Raw genomic sequence first — 24419 nt, forward strand, 5'->3', positions numbered from 1 at the left:
TTTCTATAAGTAAAAGTATATTAAGGTTTGTACGATGTTAGTTAATTTGCCTTTTGTTTTTGTTTATTAATTCATTTAAGAAAAAATAACATTGAAAATGGATTTTTAAAGAAAATTAATAAAATTTTAGTTAAATAATAAAATAAAAATTGAATATTATTTTTATTTATTTATTTTTTTGTTATATTTTTAACCTATTTTTTAATAAATTTATTTAAATTTTAAATGTGTGTGAAAGTAAATTTTGTATCCAATATGTATTTATTTAATATATATTTTAATAAATTTTTAAAGAAATAAGCTAAAAACATATGAAAAAAATGTATTTTTTTGAAACAATATGTTTTTGTGTTAATATGGTAGAGATGTTGTAATGTATGTCTTGTTTAACATTTTGACTTGGTCAAATTACATAAAATAAAATAAAAAATATAACTTTAATAATTATAATTATAATTAATAAATAAACTAGGTTAGATCCATCTCTACTATGGATTTACCAAGGGTCGAGAGGGATCAAATCCCTTGAGATGCAAATGTCTTTTAGAGTGAAAATAGATTTGATTCCTCTAAGTGCTTGGTAGATCAGGAGTTAAGATGGAAGATTGATTTTTATTGCGCTAAGAGACGCTCTCCAATCGACGTTGTAACATATTGTAATGTAAACATTTTAACTTGGTCAAAATAAAATAAAAATAAAAATAACAAAATAGAAATAATCCTATATAAATAATAATAATAATAATAATAATAATAATAATAATAATAACAATAATAATAATAATAATAATGACTCATAGTATTAAACCATGGTATTCATGTGAAATATAGCCTAATATTAATTCACGATATTCATGTGGAATATATCCTATTTAAAGGAGGAAATTAAACCAACATAGAGCTATCTTAACTCTAAATTCAAAATTAAGATGGATCTAGCCTAGTGTATTTACATTGTATTTCATTCCAAATTTATTAAAAGTATACAACAACCAATGCTTATATTTAAGAATTTAAGTAAATTTATAGTGAATAAGCCAAAAATACAATTTAAAAAATGGTTCTCTTTTATTCATCCAAATTTATTTATCGACCATTATTTAAATTTTATTAATTTTTAAAATTAATAATATATATTTAACTACTTCAAAATATTTAATATAAAAGTTATCAATATTTTCCAGATGGAAAAAATCTCATGCTTTTTATTTCATTGAAATCAAAATATAAAAATTACTATTTAATTACAACCTCCTGGATATGCTATTAAGAAATCTAAGGCATTCTACCAAACAAGAACATAAAATAGTCAAACATACAAACAATTAAGGTCCCAACTATTACAACAACTTCAGTTTAGAAAATGTTTTTTAGGTTGAGATCTCAGATCATCCACAGTCTTCATTTTTGAGTTTTCGACTTTTCGAGTCAATACCATGACTCATCATCAGGAAAAAAACTTGCAAACAAGAGAAGAGAAAGGGTGATATAAATAGGGTTGGAAAGAAGAGAAGTTGAAAGAAAAAAGCCAATTAGAAGATTTAAAAAGAAAAAAATATGAGATAAATTATTTAATATAGATTTTTAAAATTTTATTTTTAATTCAATTAATTTTAATTTTTATAAAACATTGATGATAATGTTAATGCTATATTAGATTTTTAGTTAATATGTAATTCTAATCTAGTTTATTAATACAATTAATTTTATATTTTGAAATTCAGAATTAATAAATGAAGATGGATCACTGGGACATAAGGTGTTCGAAAAGAAAGCTCACACTGATAACTGTTTGCATGCCGACTCACAAAATCACTCAACTCAAAAGATGGGGGTAAATAGGATGCTTTTCACTAGGGCTTTCTGAATATCTAACACCTCTCATACGAAAGAAGAAATCAAATACTTAAAGAAAGTCTTTGAAAGCATTGGATATAAAAAGTTGGACATCATCAAGAACCTTAGTAAAGCTAGATCGGAAAATAAAGACAATCAACCTATGACAAGCACCCAAGTTGCTAGTAGGATGACTTATCTTCCTTATATTTAAGGAGTCACAGACAAACTAGCCAGGGTTCTCAAAAAGGACATTGAAACCTCTTTCAAACCACTTTTAACCATAAAACAAAGAATGAGATCAATCAAGGATACCAGTGATCACCTACAGCAGAAAGGTGTCTATAAAGTCGTATGTTCATGTGGAAAATGTTATATTGGGGAGACTGGAAGGTATTTCAAAATCAGACTCAAAGAACATGGTGCAAACATAAAAAATGGAAGAGCTCTATCCTCAGCACCGGCTGAACATTCAGAAAAAACTTGTCATCATATTTGTCTTGAAAACACTAAGGTCATCACCAATGAAAACCATAAATATAAACGGAAAACTCGAGAAACCCTTGAAATTATAAAACATCCTCATAATATCAATAGGGATGGAGGTTTGGAAGTAAGCAGAAACTAGATTCCTTTACTCTCTCAGGATCATACTTCGTCCCCTTCTTCTCCCCATTAACCCCCTCCCCTATCTCCACTCTCAGACCCTTTCTCTCTACCCATTGCGCAATCTTTTCTCGTACCCCTCTCATCCTCCTTGCCTCCTTAAATTTAACATTTTCTTATTGATATTTAACATCCCCTTCTTGTCCATTTGCTATTAATTCCCTTAATTTTTTTTTTAATCCTTTAACTACTTTTTCTCCCTCACCTTACTATCAATTAGGATCTTTATGGTACCATAGATTAATAATATTAGCTTTATTATTAATATCATTAATTATCTTGTTAATAATAATAATATACATGGTTACTATTAACATCTTAATTAACACTAATAATATTGAATATTATTTAACCTAGGATGCTATTGTTATTCTTAATTCCATTCCCCTTCATAAAAATTCACTTCGTAAATTATCTAAATTAAGTTATATATTAACCAATAATTTTAAATTAACATATCATAACAATACAATTGCAAATTTAATTTAATTAAAAATAAATAATAAAACAATTTTTAAATAAACCATAATAAATAACATAACATTCCATATGTTAATATTATCTTGTTAATAGTAATAATAAAAAGTTATTAGCATGTACATTATAATTAATACTAAAACTATACTATTATTATTATCGGATGGTTGTCATTTAGTATCCTTAATAAATAAAAAATCTCCCTTAAATAATTTTTTTTTTGAATTTCCAAATATTAAATTCATTTTATTAAATCCAAATTTCCAAATATAAAATTCATTTTATTAATAAACTAGATTAGGATTACATATTAACTAAAAATATAATATAGCATTAACATTATTATTAATGTTTTATAAAAATTAAAAATAATTGAAGGGAAAAAAAATCTATATTAAATATTCTCTTTTTAAGCTTTCTGATTGATTCCTTTCTTTCAACTTTTCTTCTTTCCAACCTTATTTATACTGCCCTTTCTCTTCTCTTCTCTGCTTTGCAGGTTTTTTCCTGATGATGAGTCATGGTATTGAGTCGAAACATTGAAAACTAAAAAATGAAGACTATGGATGATTCGAGATCTAAATCTAAAAATCCTCAAGACAGAAAATTAGAAACTATTGTTGGCATTCACCCTAAGGACATCAACAACATTTTATGAAATCACTAAATGTCTTACAGGTTAGAATAATGTTTCCTTTGATCTTTTGTCCGCATCAACATTGTGTTCCATGTGGATATGTGATACCTCGTGTTCCTCAATTATTTTTGTAGTTAGTGAATTCTTTGTTGCCAAGGATTTAGGGCCGAGTTGTGAAATCTCTGATCCTCAAGAACCAACCAGTAACCACTTAAGAATCGCTAAAAATTGTAAGCACTTCACCTCCCTGAACATTGCAAAGTCAAGGATGAGTCAAAGCCAATTAATATTTCTTTATTATTAGTTTTGGGCCCCAACCATAGGCTAAGAAGGAAATAATGATGGTTGTTCAGGTGAAATTTTGCTCCTCTCTGCATATATCCCTGATATGACTTTTGGCTCCATCAAAGAAGGCCTAAGCCTTTGAAATATCTATCCTTGGCCCAATTGGAATTATGATCTTCTCCTGTAAACCTTTTGTGTTGAGTTTTTTAATTTTTATTTTTGATGCAACACATGTAGAATATTTGGGACCTCATTATCAATGATGGTTCTATTCTGGTGTAACCATATATGTCAAAGGACCAATCTTGGAAGGCTATAAAAATGCTCCAACACTGGGGTTTTTGTCAACTTTGTGAGACATTCCCCTAACAATCTACCCGATCACAACCCCATGTAAACCCCCTCAAACAAGATTGCTCTGCACACCGCCTCTGAAAATACGCAATCCACGAACAAGTGTGTCACTGACTCTTAATTGTCACAATAAAGTGGGCATCTTATAAGCCCTTCCTAATCTGGTCTCTGAATATTGTCTTACATGAAGATCTTTATTAACTTAACATACTCTAAGAAATACTCCAAATAATTTTTGAATATTGTCTTACATGAAGATCTTTATTAACTTAACCTACTCTAAGAAATACTCCAAATATTTTTTTATAAATTCTTCTGGTTATTAATCTTTTATAATATTGAAATGAAAAAAATGTTATTTTTTGAATTAACAAAATCAAATTCTATTTTTCTTAATTTTATAATGAGTATAAATAAATTAGATAAAACTAGCTAAAATGTGAATGAATTTAGTTTGCTTATAATGGTTAATACTTTGATTTAATTTAATGATTTTCTAATTAAAAATAATAATTTAATAAATTATTTACTTCATATCATTTTTTATTAAAATTTTATTATATATAATTTTATATTTCATTAAAAAAAATAGATAATTTAAGGTTTATATTTTATTTTCATGTTTATTAATGAATTAAATTTTAAAATGTCTATAAAACTAAAACTCGCCTAGTTACCAATTCTCTTGATAAATAAATAAATTTTAAAATTTATATAATTATAAATAATAATATTAATAAAATTCAAAATTACTATAAATATTATATGATTTTAAAAATTATTAATTTTTATTTTTAACAAATTAAAACTATTAATGATATTTATAAACAAATTAAAATCACCACTAATATTTATAATAAAATAAAATTAAAATTTAATAATGGAGTTGTTTTTAGTGCGACTTTTTGGAGATTCCGGTGACGGAATCCGGCGGAAAAAAGTGAGGTTAAATCTTGATTTGTATTATTTAAAATGGTTTTTTAACTGCATATTTCACTTTGAAAAACCCTTGGGACGCTTTGATTGTGCAGAAATTAGCTATCAAACTTGCGATTTCAATAAATTGCTGCGGGATTTTGACCGGTGACGGAATCCGGCGGAAAAAAGTGAGGTTAAATCTTGATTTGTATTATTTAAAATGGTTTTTTAACTGCATATTTCACTTTGAAAAACCCTTGGGACGCTTTGATTGTGCAGAAATTAGCTATCAAACTTGCGATTTCAATAAATTGCTGCGGGATTTTGACCGGAAAAACCCACCAGAAAAACTTCCAAAAATAAATTTTTCGTCCCTGATCAAGGTTCACTTCTTATAAAAGACTTGGTCTCACGCTATAAAACACCATGAAGCATTGGTCTCAGAGATAGAGCGGTGGCCCAATGATAATTATAGTGATAAAATTGACTAAAGATCACCTAATCAATACGACTAACTAAAAAATAAAAAATAAAAATCCACATAAAAACTATAACATCAACCCAAATACTTAAACTCAAAAAGAATATTTTATAAATTACAAATATCACAAAATAAGCCTAATAATACAAATATCATCCCATTAACTTACCATGCAACAAGCACCTCAAAACTTTAATTCACATGAATGTTACAAGTGAGAATGTGACAAATAAACATGATATTACAAATATTATTCCATTAACTTGGCCAGTTAGGTACCACCTCAACTTTGATACATGGGAAATTTTCATCATTGATTAGATTTGATGGCTGATTTTAAGGAGAATGTAAAAAGCGTGATGAATAATAATAGTGTATTTATATGTATACAAAGCACCTAAAGAATCGGAGCGGATGTATTTAAAAAGAAAAGCTAAAGTATGGACTGGAATAGGTGGAGCCCACAGCGGTGACAGAAGAAGATGTTTGGAACTTCGTCCACGTCAGCAATGCCAGCACAGCGAGTATGTTGCCACACCCCGCATACGTCGCAAGCAATCATCCGCTCACCGTCATCATCCTTGGCGCCACAGGCACATTCGACCGACCAGTCGTCCACGTCGGCAGTGGCGCCTCCTCCTCCTTCGTAGCGGAGCTCGCTCGACATGTCGATGCCGCTGCCTTGGACTACGACGCTGGACCCCGATTCGAGGGCTCCGAACAGGAGATCGTCGTTGTCTCCGTCCAGACCGGAGATGGACTCCGCATGGAAATCGCGTGTGATGTAGTAGGTTTCCCTGAGGGCCCTCTCGGACGCTCTCTTGAGATCAGCGACGGTGGCGTGAGGTGGCAGAACCACGACGTCCATCGGAGGCGCGGGAGGCGGGCTACGCCTACGCTTGCTGCTGTTCTGGCAACGTTCGCTCAGGGATACCGTGCACATAACTCTGAGCATCTCGTCGTCGTCGAAACCCCATTGATTGGCGGCGCCTCTCCTCGTCATTTCTCCTCTGTAGTCCTTCACAAAGTGCTTGGTGTCGAAAATTATTCGGCTGGCTGTCGGAATGGCCGTAACCGTGCTGTTATTGTCGGCCGCAGGCTCATATCTTTCCAGGACAAGCCTGTATATGTACTCAATGTGTTTAGCTATATCTTTCCGACTGATGTTTTCGACACTCACCAGCCCAGCGGCGGCCGGGGCGCTCACATGACCGCTCGGACGAGCTGGGCTGAGATCCTGTATGCAGTATTCCAGGACTCTGGTGCTGGGATTCACGGCCCTGCGCACAATGTGACCTCCAACCACGCGATTTGCCAACGATTTAAGCACAAAATCCAACAAGCCGGTGTCACCTATGTAAGCCCTCGCAGCATCTCTGACGTGCTGTCGAGGAACCCATTTGTGGGCACCCATGGTTTTCAAAGCTTCGACTACAACCTGCGTCGCGAGTTCGAGTCTCCTCGCCGACCACCGACAAGGCGTGTCTACAGCATGAGGCAGTGGCGCGTTCTCAGCACGGGATTTTAAAGGCATGAGAGCCTTCAATTCCATCATGAAGCCTATCAGATTCCCGACAGTCTGCAGGGCAACGCTCCCGCTCATTCTCTGATACAAGGCAACGATGGAGACAAGTTCCCCGTGGTCCACACACTGCTGAAAATGCTGCAGCATTATGGACAGCGGCATTCCGCGAAGCGCCTCAATGGCTTTGCTGTACATTTGCTGGGTCACTCCATAGCAACCTCGCCCGAACTTGAAACCCCATCTGCCAAACCAAGAATCCCCATAGGCCACACAGTGCAACAGCCTTAATTCCATCGATCTTTTCTTCGCAACATCTTCCACGCTAACTTTCCTGCATTCACCAACCATATATCATTTCAGTATACATGAAAATTCACCCACCTGTAAGCAATATTAATAAGGCGATCAAATTGAATCTCAAGCATATCACATAACCAACATCACAGCACCAGCACTTGCACTTGGTGCAACTAATTTTAGGATGGTCGTGATATGAAATACTATGAGTTTGAAAATGCAAATTTCTAATCAACTCTTATCTAAAATGAATATAAACTAGTCTCAGTTATTAACCATTATCAATGCAATGAATTCCTCAGAAATATACCATTATCAATGCAATGAATTCCTCAGAAATATACCATTATTAATGCAATGAATTCCTCAGACATATCAGTGCAACTAGATGTAAATTGAATAAAATAGATGATGACTTCCTTTGAATTATTATAATACCTGGGTCTGAGCATGGCCATCAAATTGAATCTCAAACATATAGCATAACAAACATCCCACAGTCTAAGTAGCTAAATTATGAGATTGAAGATTCAGAATAGCTAAATTATAAGATTGAAGATTCAGAATAGCTAAATTATAAGATTGAAGATTCAAATTCTGATAAGAAACTAACCCAATTACCAATTCTTCTAATTAATTGGACAGAATGGATGCTGAGTTCACCTGGCTCTGAGCATGGAGCAAATCCGGTCCCATAAATCCATGAATTCACGACCAGAAGCAAACTTGGAATACCCTTTTTCTCTGCCATTTAAACTGATGAGATGCCCGAACCCATTCGAGTGGAGCATGCCGTGCAGCAAATGAGTCCGCATATCCAGAACGCTCAGTTTAAATTCTCCCTGAGCAGCAGCAGCAGGAGGTATGATAAAGTGGTAGCGAGACTTGGAAACCAAATGATGGCTCCAACCTGCCAAAACAATTCAAGAAAACTCAGGAAATTACACATGAACATGCTTCAATTCAGTTTTTGCAGGTCTCTCACCTATCCCTCGGCACTGATCGCAGTGAGGATTGACATGGGACGCATTCTGCACTTTCTCTTCGACGACAAACATGGAAATACAATGACCACGAGACTGGTCGTACTCCATTGCAATCGACCAGACAGCCATGCCCTCTACATTGTAAGCTTCCCGACAGGCAAATTCCTGCAAGAAAACCCCAATGTTTTCCCGGAACGGCCCATCGAAATCGGCGGGGCATCCAGGATCTCCAAATGTATGAAATCCATATGCCCTCGTCCTCTCAGCCCCCGCCGTTAATTTCCTTTTCCTATTGCTCTGATCCATATACATTTCTGAAACCCCACGTCGCTGGATCGATTCTCCAGAAGATCTTGTTTCTCCAGTAGATTAAGTTGAGCTTCCAGCACTCAGAATTTTACAGAACGCTCATACGGTTGGTGCCTGGAAATAAATAAGCGGGCGCCCAAAAAGACTGTATCCCGCTGAATGCATGACCTTATACAAAATTCAATATTCTTCTCGCTGTCTTCCCATTACTCCACAATATACAATATGATTCAACGAACCAGCGAAGGGCCATGTAATTCATGTTCAGACAAACCTAAGCTTTTCTGATTCCGACGTACGCCATTGCCTCATGCGCCATCCGATGCTCCACCTGTCACCGCAAGGCGTTCAAGCGCGTGCCGGCCGTAGATGGTTTAACGGCCTCTCCCGCGCGCATTCTCTCCACTCCGATAACAACCACAGCCGGGAATTACCTGGAGAGTCGGTGCTATAACAGAAACAGCATTCGAATTAGTCGGAATAATGATTTATAAAACCCAAAGCCTGTTTCACGGCGGGGAATATTTCCCAAGCCGGATTTCACTGTGCGTTCATCATTCCAGAAGGAAGGCAATGCAGCGTCGTGCGTGTCGGGGAATATTTTCTAAAACTGGATTTTACTGTGAGTTGATCCTTCCAGAAGGAAGGCAACGCAGCGTCGTGCGTGTCGGGTGAACCAGACACGCCATGATGTGGTTGAACTGTTATTTCAATTCGGTTGCAGTTGGCACCCTTGCAAATCCGATCAACTTACACACCCATGACTTAAAAAACATACAAGTTAAATTCTATGTAGGGATGAATGAATTACCAGTTAAATTTTATTCAAATCTCCAAATACACTCTTGCATATGGGTGTCGTTGGGTATTTTTATCAATGGATGATGTGACAGGTCATATGGTTGTTGTTGTTGGGTACTTTATCAACGGTTGACGTGATAGGTCTCTCCATGTTTGGGTAGGGTTTAGGGTTTATGTGATGTCAATTTAGTTTGTTCACAGTTGATGTGATAGGTTCATGTGATAGAATCCCTTCTCATTTTACTATTTTGGTTAATTGGGATATTCGTGTGTGGTAACTCCTGATCAAAGTCATTTTAATTTGGGGTGATGTGATAATAAGCATCTCCTTTTTAGTAACTTTCTTTCTTAATTATTGATGTGATAGTATTCTCTTCCATCCTATTAGAGTGAGATTCATGTGATAATTTTGTTAAGTATTGATCTAATAGCATTTTCTTCCATTCCATTATAGCGAGGTTCATGTAATTTTTTTTTTTTTTTTTCACTAGTGAGGTTCATGTGATATTATTTTTTTAGTTGATGTGATCTAGCATTTTTTCTTATTTTGATATAATTATGTTGGCGTTGTAATGTAAGTATTTGGGTTGATGTGATAACAACATCTCTCTGTTTAGGACTTTTATCAATTTAAAAGTTGGTTTTCCCTCTACCACAATATGTTTATGATAACATCATTCCTTGTTCTAGTTCCTTTGTCAATGTTTGATGCGATGAACTCCTCCTTCACTTCAATGAGGTTGATGTGATGACATCCTTCCTCACTTTAGTATTATTTTGTAGTACTTTTGTCAATTTTGATATTAGCTTTTCAAGGCAAGTACTTGATAGATATGATAGCATCCTCCCTTGCTCTAGTAGCTTTGTCAATCCAAAAGTTGGATTTTCCCCATTGCAGTGGGATTACATGATATCATCATTCCTCACTTTAGTACCTTTGTGGATGGTTGATGTGTTGACCTCTTCCCTCACTTCAGTTGTGCTAGTGTGATGACATTCTTCCTCACTTCACTATTATTTTTAATTTAAGTGTTGGCTTTAGGGAGCAACTGTTTTAGTTCATGTGGTAGTATCATCTATCACTTTGGGAACTTTGTCAACATGGAAGCTATCTCTACCCCTCACTCTCATGGTGTTGACATGATAACATCGTTCCTCACTTAAATATCTTTGTCGAGGCTTGACATGATAACATCATCCTAGTTTCCAATAGGATTTATCTTATAGCATTCTTCCTCACTTTGGTACATTTATCAACCTAAATATTGGTTTTCAAGTGCAAATCACTAGCTTGATGTGATAACATCCTCCCTCGCTGTAACAATATTGGCTTTATCCTTCACTCTATTAATGTTTATGCAATAAAATTATTTTTCTCTCGATTGCCTTTCTTAAGGGTTGATGTGATAACAACCTCCCTCACCTTTATAGGGATGACATGATAGAATCCTTTCTCACTTGAGTACATTTGTCAAATCAAATACTAGTTTTGGGGCACAATTCCTGAAGATGTTGTAATATGAATCTTCTCTCCCTCTTGTAGCTTTGTCAATCCCAAAGTTGACTTTGTCCCTCTCTCTAGTAGGGTCGATGTGATATTATCCTACTTTATTTTGGTATTTTTGTCAAGGATTGATGTGATAACATCCTCCCTCCCTCTAAAAGGGTTGAAGCCTATATCATCCTTTCTTGCTCTTATGCTTCTGTCACTTCAAACATTGGTTTTAAAGTGACCTTTTTCACTTTGAATGTTAGATTTTGGGTGCAAATTATTGAGAAATATAGAGCATAGAAATTAAGTGATTTCTCTTTGATTAGTAATTTCTTGTGAATTCTTTTTACTTTCTTAGATTAGGATCTTCCTTTGCTCAGATTATTAGTGTTCTTTTTCATCAAACAACTATCAATTCATAAACCATAAAGAGACAAGAGACAAAAAATATAAGTTATCAACCAGGGCCAAAACCTCTCACTCTTGAGAGGAAAACTCGAATAAATTTTTCTTCTTATAGAGATTCCAATTGACGAATACCAAGACCAAGACCCTTGACCTATTTGCCACTCCAAGACCAAGACACAAGTTCCCTTGATGATAGTCAACCTTGTACTCCTTCCTTTGTCTCAGCTCCTCTTCCACTTTGACCTTCTTTTGCTTCAAACCTTCAGCCTCCTAGAATTAGGTCTGCAATCCTAATTCAGAAATCTTAACTTGTACATAAGACCTTTTCTTATGCCTTGATTTACTTCGCTTGTGATGGAGTCTCCTTCTAGCTTGACTCGACCTTCCTTAAGACTTCAATTCGGTTACCTTGGAACTCAGCCTTATTGCATCATATTATCTCATCTTTTTTCACACGTGTGACAACAATATCACCCTAAAAAAAACCTAAAATCTGAAGCTTAGAACATCACTCTGCTTCCCTTTCCTTTCACTAATCTTTTAGGCTTCCTTGCTGTATTGAGGGTGGAATCAAATGGAGATGTTATGCAACCAACTCACAAAATAAAAGAAGACATAGATCAACGACTTCAAAATTAATCTCTTTGAGGGGGAAACCTCCTTTACATTACATAAATGAACAATTCTTGGATGATTCAAATGACAAAACCTCCTTTCTATATATAGGAGTCTAAGGGGTCACAATATAATCAGAGCCGACATAATAATAATAATGTAACGGCACAACAATAACAATAGCAGGCTTCTATGGGGCACAATAATAACAATAGGGGTACTACATGGGAACAACAATAATAATAAGGGGCTACATTGACAATAATAATGAGGGAATACACTAGTATTATAGGGACCTAACATGTCCCTCTCCTTCAAAAAAGTGTTTTCATTAACGCTTGAGTAGTTCTAGATGCTTATGTATAAAATTCTCATCCTTCGATGTGGAATATTCAGCGGGTAAGTTCTTCCACTTGATGAGGTACTCTAAAATTGATCGATTTCGTAGTTGACAAGTTCTTGTTTTTGTGACTGCTTTAGGTTACAATATTATTTTTCCTTCCTCATTAAGTTTTGGCAATATTGTTTGAACTGGGAGCTTATCACCTATAACCTTCTTTAATAATGAAACATGGAAAACTGGGTGCACTTGGGAAGATGTAGGAAGCTCCAATTTGTAGGCCATACTACCAATATTTTGCAACATCTTGTAAGGATCATAATACTTTGGTGATAATTTATTATCCTTCTTAGCTTGCTTGAGGGACATTTGTTTGTATGGTTGTAATTATAAAAGTACCTATTCGCCTACATCAAAACTACTTTCGTTGTGATGTTGATTTGCTTGTTGTTTAATTCTATTCTATTCCAAAGTGAGGTTATCATTTAAGAGTTGGAGAACTTGTTGTTGATGCTCGATGTGATCTTCCACTGCTTCAACCTTAGAATTTTCTCTTAAACATAATGTGATATATGGTGGATGATATCCATAAAGTGCCATAAATGGGGTAATTTTTGCTGCATCATGAAAGGAAGTGTTATACCACCATTATGCCAGAGGTAATCACTTGACCCATTGTGTCTATTTATCAGATATAAAGCAACGAAGATATCCTTTTAAGCATTTGTTCAAAATCTCAGTTTCCCCATCAGATTGAGGATGATAAGATAAGCTATGAGCTAATTGAGAACCCAAACAAAAAAATAATTCCGTCAAAAAATTTCGATTGAAAATGGGATCTCTGATGCTTAGAATAATCTTTGGGTTTCCATGTAGCTTTTGAATTGTTTCCATAAATGCAATAGCAACTGTGTTGGCTTTAAATGGATGAGATAATGCACAAAAGTGTGCATACTTGGTAAGTATATCAACTACCACCATGATGATTCTCTTTCCTTCGGACTTGGGTAAATTGATCATAAAATCCATTGAAACCTCCTCCCAACGTTGACTTAGAATGGATAAAGGTTGTAACAAACCCGAAGTCCTAATTGTCTCAACTTTATTTTGTTGGCAAACCAGACATTCCACCACAAACTTTTGACTATCAAATTTAAGGCCATCCCAAAAAAAATCCTTCTTAACCCTGTGGTAAGTTTTTAAAAATCCTGAGTGCCCTCCTAAGGGAGAGGTGTGCAATTCCAGAAGAATATTTTTCTTGAGTTGGGAATTTTTACAAAGGTATAAGTGATCTTTGTATCATAATGAATCATTTTTCAAGCTAAATGTATCATATGTACTGGGATCTTGCTGCAACTTTTGAATGAGTGTCCACACTTCTTCGTCATTCTTCCATTCATCCCTTGCTTCGGTTATCCAATTTGGTTGGATATGTAACAGTCCAAACAAATATCTAATTAACTTTTATAATTAACATTAAAGTTAAATCAGAGTGGCACTTACCTAGCCAAATAAACATGTAATTAATAAAGTAAATAAAACTATGAATAGTGCTTACCTGTGGTAGAAGTAGGCTTACCGCAACAAGGTTTTAGGGATGACTCTCCACCCAACCGTAGGCTCAATTGTACAAGCATTTGCTACAACTGGCCACCCTCGAGCCCTCAGTCAACATACTAATGCCAATGACTCCTATGTCTTAGAACACCATTCTCAGAAGAGAATGAAAGATAGAATCTCGGAAAGATGGAATGCCTCTCATCCTCCTCACCATCTAATAAATAGAGCAAACATTAGATGGGAACCACATGCACACACTCCATGTGTCTACATGCGACTTTAATTTTTAGCTTTCTTGTTTTATTTCTTTACTTTTCTTTTGATTTTTAGCTTTCTTATTTTATTTTCTTCTTTTTGATAGCTTTACTAATTTTTTTATTGTTTTCTTTGTTTTATTTCTATTTATTCTTATTTAGAGCTTCAGTATAGTTATTACTATTTTTATTTTTATTTATTTTCTTGTATATTTTTTTTAAATATCATTTATTATTTAACATTTATTATTTATTATTAAGTGATTTATTATTTATTATTTATATTATTATTATTTATTTTGTATTATTTATTATTTATTATTATATTATTATTTATTATTAAGGGAAGGGATATTACATACTCTCCCACTTTAAGGAACTTCGTCCCAAAGTTATGTTGAATTATGTATTATTTATTATTTTATTTACTTCATGTTGCGAACACCCTCTTTTGAACTAGTATAACCAGCAGGCATCGAAAGTCCCCAACACCCTAGGAAATCTCAAGGAATCTCTGTCCTTTTCCCACTTTCGGCACGACGCTAAGCCTGACCCGGTCTGTATCCTAGTCCAAGGTTGGCCCCAAGGCTCGCGCCTGACTCAGACCTCATCTGCCCCAAGGTAGGCATCCAGTCCGGTACTCAATGACCCCGAGCATCTCACAAGGCTGGCCCACTCCCTCCACAACTACTAAGGTGCACAGCCCTAGGCATCGAAGTCCTTTACATCCCTTCCAGACTTTGACATCCCAATCCAATAACAGGCACCTAGCCTAGAACATCAGACACTTGATCTCCTCAAGATGGTCCCATAGCTCTTCAAGAGCTATACACAAGACAAAGGAACCACTGGCATGTGTAGTGTTGATTGAGTTTTGTCCCCAGCCCATATGGTGTTACTTATTCTCCCTCTTGCGTATGGGCTCGCATGAGATCATCAAATAAACCGGCCCTCTCGGCCCATTTGTGGAGTCCTGTGAATCATCACACCTCAACATGCAACCAATGCATTAACCATACCATCATAGTATCATAGGAAATAATCTACATGCCAAGTCTTGCATGTCATTATGAGAACATTGATAATGTTAATTGCAACATTATGAATAATAACGAACTACATGTTCATGCATGTCATAAATTTGTACGCAACTATCGTATGCTTCACCTCATGAAATACCATCATAAGTTAGATCATCAACACATTTGCATCAAAGACATAAGTGAACCACATGTCAATAAACTGCATATTATAACATCATAATTCCTATGCCACATTATGCATATCATATCCATCATGAGTATTGAACATTAAATACCTATCATCACGTAGTAAATGAGTATGTCAATATACCTTGTCATAACGTCATAATACCTATGTATCTCACTATCATCATAAGGATACATTATCACTATAAGAACCATATGTGCATCATTATTCTCCTACCATGATATCATGAAACATCGTCAATATGTTTTCATCAAGTTGTCAATTAGTTTTCAATAATCATTTCCACTTCTTTCTACTAGGTAGTTGATCATTTACACCAACGGTATAATCATCTAAGTGCATCGTTAAATTTCACATGAGCCTCCTCATCTTGGGTCTTAATCTCTCGTTATATATTCTTCCTTCCCCAAGGAAATTATGGTGAAATTCATTGTTTAGTTATCCCATCATCATCTATTTCAAAATTAAAATTCCTTGGTTTACATCCATTTACCCTTGGCTTACTGATTCCAATACCGCTATATGCAAGTGCATATAAACATTATTTAATCATGATTTAATTTTATATCATGCTTAATTTACTTGCACGAGGATTTGTTGATCCATTTTAACTTATTTAACAATTAGCACTTCATCCACAGAAATATTTTCTTATCTCGTCGAGTTTTTCAAGTTCGTCTCTCAATACCATTTGATTGCTTTATCATAAAAAAAAAAACTCTTTCATATTAAATAGTATCATTATTTTAGATTTTGAAATAGTTGGAAACACTTCTACTATCATTGTCCATGAAAAATTCAAATGTGAGGTGTTATGTGGAAACAACCTCTTTTAACTTAATGGGAAATCCTACTCATGAACAATGAGTGAAAATTAGTCAAGTACAACCTCTATTGATTGACTTTCACTTCTTTTGTCACTATGTACACAAGCCTTCTCAAGATATCCTTATAAAATTTCTAGTAACATTCCTTCCTATATCTTCCTTGTTTATTATCACTTGGTCATCATGCAACTTCACACCTTCACATTTTTAAAATATGTAGATCATCATTATGACCATTACCAATCATGTTTCTCGCTCCACTCATCAATACCTTTAGAAGAACTTTCTTCTTGATAGAACATCCCTTCATCTCCTACCCGTTACTCATAGACTTCATTAGTTGATTGCCAATATTTTCTTCTTTATGTGCATCATCCTTAGATAGACCTTATAGTGACACCTTTAGAGTACCAAGTTATGTTTCTTCCATTATGTTTCAAAATAGGTTGCCTCTTCTTACTGGTTTCTTACCCTTGTTGTGATACTTCTTCTCTACCACCTTAAGCATCTGATCCATGTTGGTCATAATCACATGAGCTATCATTAGTTATCATCCTTAAAAATTGCAAGTTTCTCCTTTCCATTTCTCCTTAGACAACTTTTATCCACTATATGCAATTAACCTTGAATCACGAAACCTCATGTAACTTATACTCAAAACTAAACTAAAATCATAGGGTACGATTTAGATGTATCATAACGTTCAAACCATAAAACATGACTTAGTCTATCTTAGCTAAGTAAGAACTCCAAATGGGTTCACAACATCTTAATCGTCAAGATTATATTGAGAGAGTTGTGTTCTTGTAATAATAGACCAGAGAAATACCAAGCCACTGCTATTGCTAAAGGATAATGAGAACAATAATTCAACCCAGATAATTTAGTGAATAATATGATCAACATTCAAGGACTCTTAGATCAGATTGAATAATGAACAGATGCAAGTGAACAACGATCATCTAAAGGTAATAAGATATCAGAGTTGATCCATTGTGAATTGGGACAGATTTCATTATTTAAGAGCAAATACTTTAAGTGCTATGTAAACTAAAATGAACCGGTGGTGAGTAGTTACACCAGCATTAAAGATTTGTTCCTCCACAAAAGCATGCCAGTATACCATATCAATCGTGCAATCTTTCAGAGAATTATACATCGTCAATTATGGGTAGATTATCACCATCCAAGATTACAAGATTATATACTTTTCCAATGAATTAATAAGTCATAACAAAACTATATACCTTTAATTATGTGACTCTATGTCACACCTTTAACCGTTGTAGTTGATTATAGAACTTTTCATTTTATGAAATAGCGTTTAGGAAATGATACAAACAACTCAAGAAAATGAGAGAGTGGTTTTTACCATGTAATGAGATTCTAATGAGAGCAGAGAATCATAGAGGAAAGAGCCAATATTCAGATCAAGAATCTGCTATCTATGATGATGCATGAGAAAAACCAATGAGAAACTAATGAGTGCATCAAAATTTAACTTATACTGGCCAAACACTTACAGTTGATCCTCCAAAATGATTCTAAAGAAATAAGTTGGCTGTAGCTAGTTTAACAAGTTTATCAGTCTACCAAAGCCAGATCAGTTATCAAAATGTAATGAAAAAGAAAGTTGATGAACTGTAAAAAGAAAAGAAGATTGATAAAGAGACCTTGTATGAGAAATAAAAATACTACTGTAACTCAATATCAAGATTCATCACTTAAGGAAGCATAAAATAAGAACCAATATACTCCATAATAATTATTATCAGAGTCAAATAAGGTTAATAAGTTATCCTTATTATCAGGGTTTATGAGTTTAATAAAATATGTTTTTATCATAAATCACAATACTTAAACCATAATTAAACCATAAATTATCAACAATCACAAATTTTTGTAGTATAAACCATGAAAACATGAATTAGAAGGTACTAATGATGTCAGAATAAAACTTAGGGAATTGTCTCAATGTTGGTGGCGTTATTTTGTTAAGAAGGTACTTTGATCTTTAGAAGAAAATTTATTCATCATTATATGTCACACCAATATTAATTCTACAGACTCATGATTTTTTAAGGATCGAAATTTTGTGCTGTAGAGTGAAATATTTAAGTATCTGTTTAAGCAATCATAACTTATGTTAGAAGAACTACTGCTTTTAACAAAATAAATAGTTTAAACAAATTTATTGAATGTATCTTGAGATTCTTATGGCTATTAAATGATTACTCTAAGGGAATTTAAAAAAATCAACAACCGAAGAAATATTCCACACCATAAAGAAGAAGAGACACCGTCATCCGACCCATAACTGGATCGGATGGCTGGGAAGGTTATTCCTTCCCAAAGCACAAAATAAAATCTTTTTATTAATAAGATGGCCTGCCTGCAAGCGCACTCGCGAAGGCAACACCATATCAAACCCAAAGCTTTAATAGCTACCGGGTTTACATTCATTAATTACAATATAAGGATTGAAACAAAACCAGGAACTCTTGAACAAACGTATTGGTGCGCTTGGGCTAGATACATTTTGGTCCACACTTAGACAACCGTAGGGACATAATTCTTTTCTCGAATGTTGTGCCATACAAGTTTCAGAAAAGCAAATAGTCAAACTAGATGAATACAGTAATGGTGTCGATAAGAAGCAAAGCTCTGCTAATAAGATTATTCATATTGTGGATGCATCATTCAAAGTTGATGGATTCTCCATCATATTTCACAAGCAGAAGGCGCTGCATGCTGTGATGATAGATTTTTGTACAGCCAGGAATGGAACTTTTTCTATAATCCTCACTTCGGATAGTTTTTTTGAAGCATCTTCAGCCCTAAATGATGTTGTCACATTGAGGAGAGGGATGTTGAATAATTTTGAGATCAGATTGAAGACTGAAATAGAAACTCCAACAGAAGCTAACTCCACCGGACCTTTGAAATAGAGCTCATCAAACAAGATGCATCTTCAGTAGATTGACTAAAGAGAAATCGGCATTGCCTTATGGTAAAGATGCTTAAATACTTGACTACATGACAAAATCACATAGATAACCACAGAGTCACAATATCGTCCACATTTTCCCTGTAACTATAAGGTAGAATTGAACTTGAAAATGAACTTGTATCTAGAATGAAACTCCATTTTCTACTCAGTTATTGGGAAAGCAGAAATTCAAATGCCATAAATCTTCCTTCTTTGGCCACAAAATGCGATTTTTGTCACATTCTGAGTTGTATCCTTTCATATTACCCTATAAAAGTGGATGAATAATATGTAAGAATTAGAAATTACACAAGTCTCGAGGCTCAAACAGATAGCAGTTTCAAATTATAGTTAATTTCTTCTGTGATTCAATGTATCATACACCCTATTCCATGAGTACAGATCATCATCGTAGCCACCATGTTTGTTCAGACAGTATAGTATAAAGGTGAATCTTTAGTGCATTTTTATATCTGAGGAGAAAGCAGCATCTGGAAAAGGAAAAACTGGATTTTCCACAACGTAATAATAATACCAATACAACTAACTCCATAACTTTCTCCAAACCAAACAATGGAAATGAAATCAAATTATAGTTAAAGTGAAAATACCGACACAAGGACAAATAGAATGTGATTTTATTTGTTTATTAAATTGAGAATACGAAATGAGAAAGGAAAACTCTCATTTGCGCTATTAAAATAGATGTAAATCAAAACAATTGGTTGCTCAATCGATTGATTGAAAATTATGGTTCCATACTCCCCAATTATAAAACTGTCTATCTGGAATAACTTACAAGGAGATACTATTGAATAGTATAATTGTAAATAGACTGAACAAATGTGTGTATTCGTGTTATGACTTTAAGACTCTGTTACCAAAGAACAGAAAAAGGATGATCTATTATGTCACCATTTTCAGTCATGGATAGAATATTTGATTGAGCCACTTGGCTGTAAATTAGGATATCTCATTAACATGTATGCCTATTGCCAAAACCTGGTTGATACGCACACCCTACTTGAAAAAATGTGTGGAGGAGAAATGTTACGTAGTTTGGTGTGGGTTTGAATGCACACACAACAGAGCACAGTGCACGTAAGTGTTCTTATTGTGTTTCTGCACATAAATATAGCTCAGTAGTGGCATCAACCCTGTCCTATCCTGTATACACAATGGCTTCATATCCTGTTAGCATATTTTTATCAAAACTTCTCCTTGTGAGTTTTGGATATTTGTAGCTTGAGAAAGTAATTGCACTAAAAAAACAATGTAAATGAATTGACAGTCTACACGTTGTTTAAGAACAAATGTAGTGAACATAAAACATCATAATAAAACTTGTCTCACCATAAGGTAATGAGATAGATGGCTCGCCGATGAAGGGAGTTATGCATGTGCTTGGTTATATGCCAAATCCTTAACCTAGCAGGTGGAAAAACTGGCACTGCGAGTAAGCTCTTCTTTTCTATTGCCAAATGCAGGGACACAAGGTAAGCCTGACATTCTCTTCTTCAGCTCCATAGTAAAGGCATGCATGAACTAATCAGCTCTTTAACAGTCCACCTACCAACTTCGCCCCATGTCGAATGAATTTGAACCCTAGACGGCTGCCTGCCCGGTTGATGCTATACATGCAGTATGAAGGACTACCAATCTGCCCATGACTTGCAAAATCCACCGCCGTCGATAATACCGCCATGAGAATAACAAGAAGCCGAAATTCCATGATCCAGCCGGTGCTTTCTAATATGAACATGGGTATCTGGGGATGTCGAGGAGGGGTTTACAACCATATGCAGAGAAAGAACGATCAGATTTCAGGTTGCAGAGGAACAAAGAGCGTGTCAGATTTCATTAAATAGGGATTGAAGAGGGAACCTAACTTATATTTCCCACATTTAATTAAAAACATTCCAGATGAATCCACCCTAAAAAGCCCCTAAACTATGGAGTAGGTATTCGATTGCATCTTGACATGCATGTCAGATCAGATTCTGATATATAGGTCTCCGTGACAATTCATTTCTGAAATTAATCTTTTCAAGAACGAATGCATCTTACTTTACAATCTCACAATGTGGACCAACAAAAATCAGAATCATTCTGCAAACAGACTCAATACAAATATGCACATGCATGGGCAACAACTAATTAACCAGATTGTAGGTGTATACAACTGAGCTAAACTGAACAAAATCAAAAGAAATTGTGGGATATACAAGTGAATACAATCAAATGAAATTGTAGGCATGTAGAAGTGAATCCTATCAAAGGAAATTGCAAGCACATTCAACTGAATCCAATCAAAAGAAGCTGCAGGTATAGACAACTGAAGTCAATCAAAAGAAATTGCAGTTATACACAAGTGAATTCAATCAAAAGAGATTGTGGGTATACACAACTGCATCCAGTCATGAAATTGTGGGTATGTACAACTGAATCCAATGAAAAGAAACATGCATTTTACTTGCCATCGATAGATGGCACATATGAACCCAGATATCAATTCCACAATGCTAAAGAAAAAATTGTTCTACAAAAACCAAAGCATGATAAGAACAATGAGCACTCACATTGATGACCTCAAAGGCAACATCCCACCGATGAAATAAAACAAGAAAGAAATACAGACATGATCAAAGCTCTCATTCCATTCCACAGTGCCCTTATCCCCAACGGTCCGCATAGCAGTACAGTTTCTCTCAACGCTTCTGAACCTGGAACCCAATTTGCCTCTCGACCCCTTCCATTTAATATGAACCATCAAATTCAACTTGTCCGAGCCACCATTAAGACACAACCCTTCAAGCTCATGCAGAACAAGACCCGGCTGAAATTTCTGAGTAGATAGAATAGGCCATGGCATCCATTTCATCATCTTGGTGGCCACCATTACTATTACCTCCTCACACCAATCCACTTCATAACCCAGTTGAATTAAATAAACAAACAAAAATAAAAATAAAAAAATTCCCAGACAAAAATGATCGCAGAAACAAATTATCCTTCAGAACCACAATATATAAATTTATGATAAATGAGCTTTATCTAATGCTTATTATAAAACACACACCACTCAGTTTATGTTGGGGCACATCCTACAAACAATTGTTAAAAATGGCTAATGAATTAATGAAAACAAATCTGCACTCAGAATTGCGGAAATCTAGAAACCCCGATTCCAAAGTTTAGTTGTCGTGGAAATTACTCGTAGGAAAATAAGCATCTTGTAGCATTAAAAAACAAGTCAAGTTAAATATTCCAACAATATATATATATATATATATATATATATATATATATATATATATATATATATATATATATATATATATATATATATATATATGCCCATAGGCCCTAAGGATTGAACCTGCTTTGATACCATATGTAACAGTCCAAACAAATATCTAATTAACTTTTCTAATTAACATTAAATTTAAATCAGAGTGGCACTTACCTAGCCAAATAAACATGTAATTAATAAAATAAATAAAACTATGAATAGTGCTTACCTGTGGTAGAAGTAGGCTCACCGCAACAAGGTTTTGGGGACGACTCTCCACCCAACCATAGGCTCAATTGTGCAAGGATTTGTTACAACTGGCCACCCCCGAGCCCCGAATCAACGTATTAATGCCAGTGACTCCTATGTCTTAGAACACCATTCTCCCAAGAGAATGAAAGATAGAATATCAGAAAGATGGAATGCCTCTCATCCTCCTCGCCATCTAATAAATAGAGCAAACATTGGATGGGAACCACATGCACGCACTCCATGTGTCTACATGCGACTTTGATTTTTAGCTTTCTTGTTTTATTTCTTTACTTTTCTTTTGATTTTTAGCTTTCTTGTTTTATTTTCTTCTTTTTGATAGCTTTACTGCTTTTTTTATTGTTTTCTTTATTTTATTTCTATTTATTCTTATTTAGAGCTTTAGTATAGTTATTACTATTTTTATTTTTATTTATTTTCTTGTATATTTTTTTAAATATCATTTATTATTTAACATTTATGATTTATGATTTATTATTATTTATTTTGTATTATTTATTATTTAATATTATATTATTATTTATCATTTTTATTATTTATTATTTATTATTTATTATTTATTATTTATTATTTATTATTTATTATTTATTATTAAGGGAAGGGATATCACAGGATAATAGAAATGGCACAAAGCAATGCTTCCACATCCTCATCCTTTCTTGAGAGTGCATCTGCAACAACATTTTGCTTCCCTTTTTTGTAGATGATTTGAAAGTCATAATCCAACATCTTTGTGACCTATTTTTGCTACTCTTCAGAAGATAATATTTATTCTAAAAAGTATTTAAGACTATCATGATTTGTTTTTACCTTGAAGTGTCTTCCTATTAGGTAAGATCGTAATTTCTTAAGTTCATGTAGTATTGGCAACATTTCCTTCTCATAAATAGCTTTGTGCAAATACTTTCCTTTGATTGGACGACTTTCAAAAGCAATTGGTATTCCTTCTTACATTAAGACAACACCAATTCCATTTCTCGAGGCATCACACTCCACAATAAATGTTTTTGTGAAGTCTGGCATAGCTAAGACTGGTGCTTGGCACATTGCCTCTTTAATATGTTCAAAGGCTTTAGTTGCTTCTAGAGTCCAAGAAAATGCATCTTTCTTCAATAATGTTGTTAGAGGTGTAGCTATTCTCCCATAATTCTTAACAAACTTGCGATAATACCCTGTCAACTCAAGAAATCCTTGCAGATACTTTATGGATGTGGGGATTTTCCATTCCTTAATGGCTTTAATTTTGTTAGGGTCTACCTTAACACCCTCATGAGATACAATATGACCCAGATATTCCACCTCCTGTACTCCAAAGAAACATTTGGATGATTTTCATATAATTGTTTCTCCTCCAATAGTTTGAGCACCCTATCAACATGTTAAACATGATCCTTCCAAGACTTGTTGTTGATTAGTATATCATCAAAAAATACTAACACTAATTTTCTAAGGAAGGGTTTGAAAATGGAATTCGTCAAACCTTGAAATGTAGAAGGTGCATTGGTACGGCCAAAAGGCATGACCAAAAATTCATAATGACCTTCATGGGTTCTAAATTATGTTTTCAGAA

The 24419-nt window shown here is 34.3% G+C and overlaps 1 protein-coding gene across 1 annotated transcript; it reads right to left on the minus strand.

Annotated features, from left to right (window-relative positions):
• Positions 1–6087: 6087 nt before the first annotated feature.
• LOC149267438 (PHD finger protein PERSISTENT TAPETAL CELL 1-like) lies at positions 6088–8774 on the minus strand. Its single transcript, XM_089411759.1, has 3 exons — positions 8462–8774; positions 8140–8386; positions 6088–7510 (listed from the first exon to the last, which is right to left on the minus strand). The coding sequence occupies exons 1-3, from the start codon at positions 8772–8774 to the stop codon at positions 6088–6090; spliced, it is 1983 nt and encodes a 660-aa protein (XP_089267885.1).
• Between the last annotated feature and the right edge of the window lie 15645 nt (positions 8775–24419).

Source organism: Pinus tabuliformis, chromosome 6 (genome assembly GCF_031772625.1).
Source record: "Pinus tabuliformis cultivar Carrire ecotype Pingquan chromosome 6, CPIR1, whole genome shotgun sequence".
Classification (NCBI taxonomy): domain Eukaryota; kingdom Viridiplantae; phylum Streptophyta; class Pinopsida; order Pinales; family Pinaceae; genus Pinus; species Pinus tabuliformis.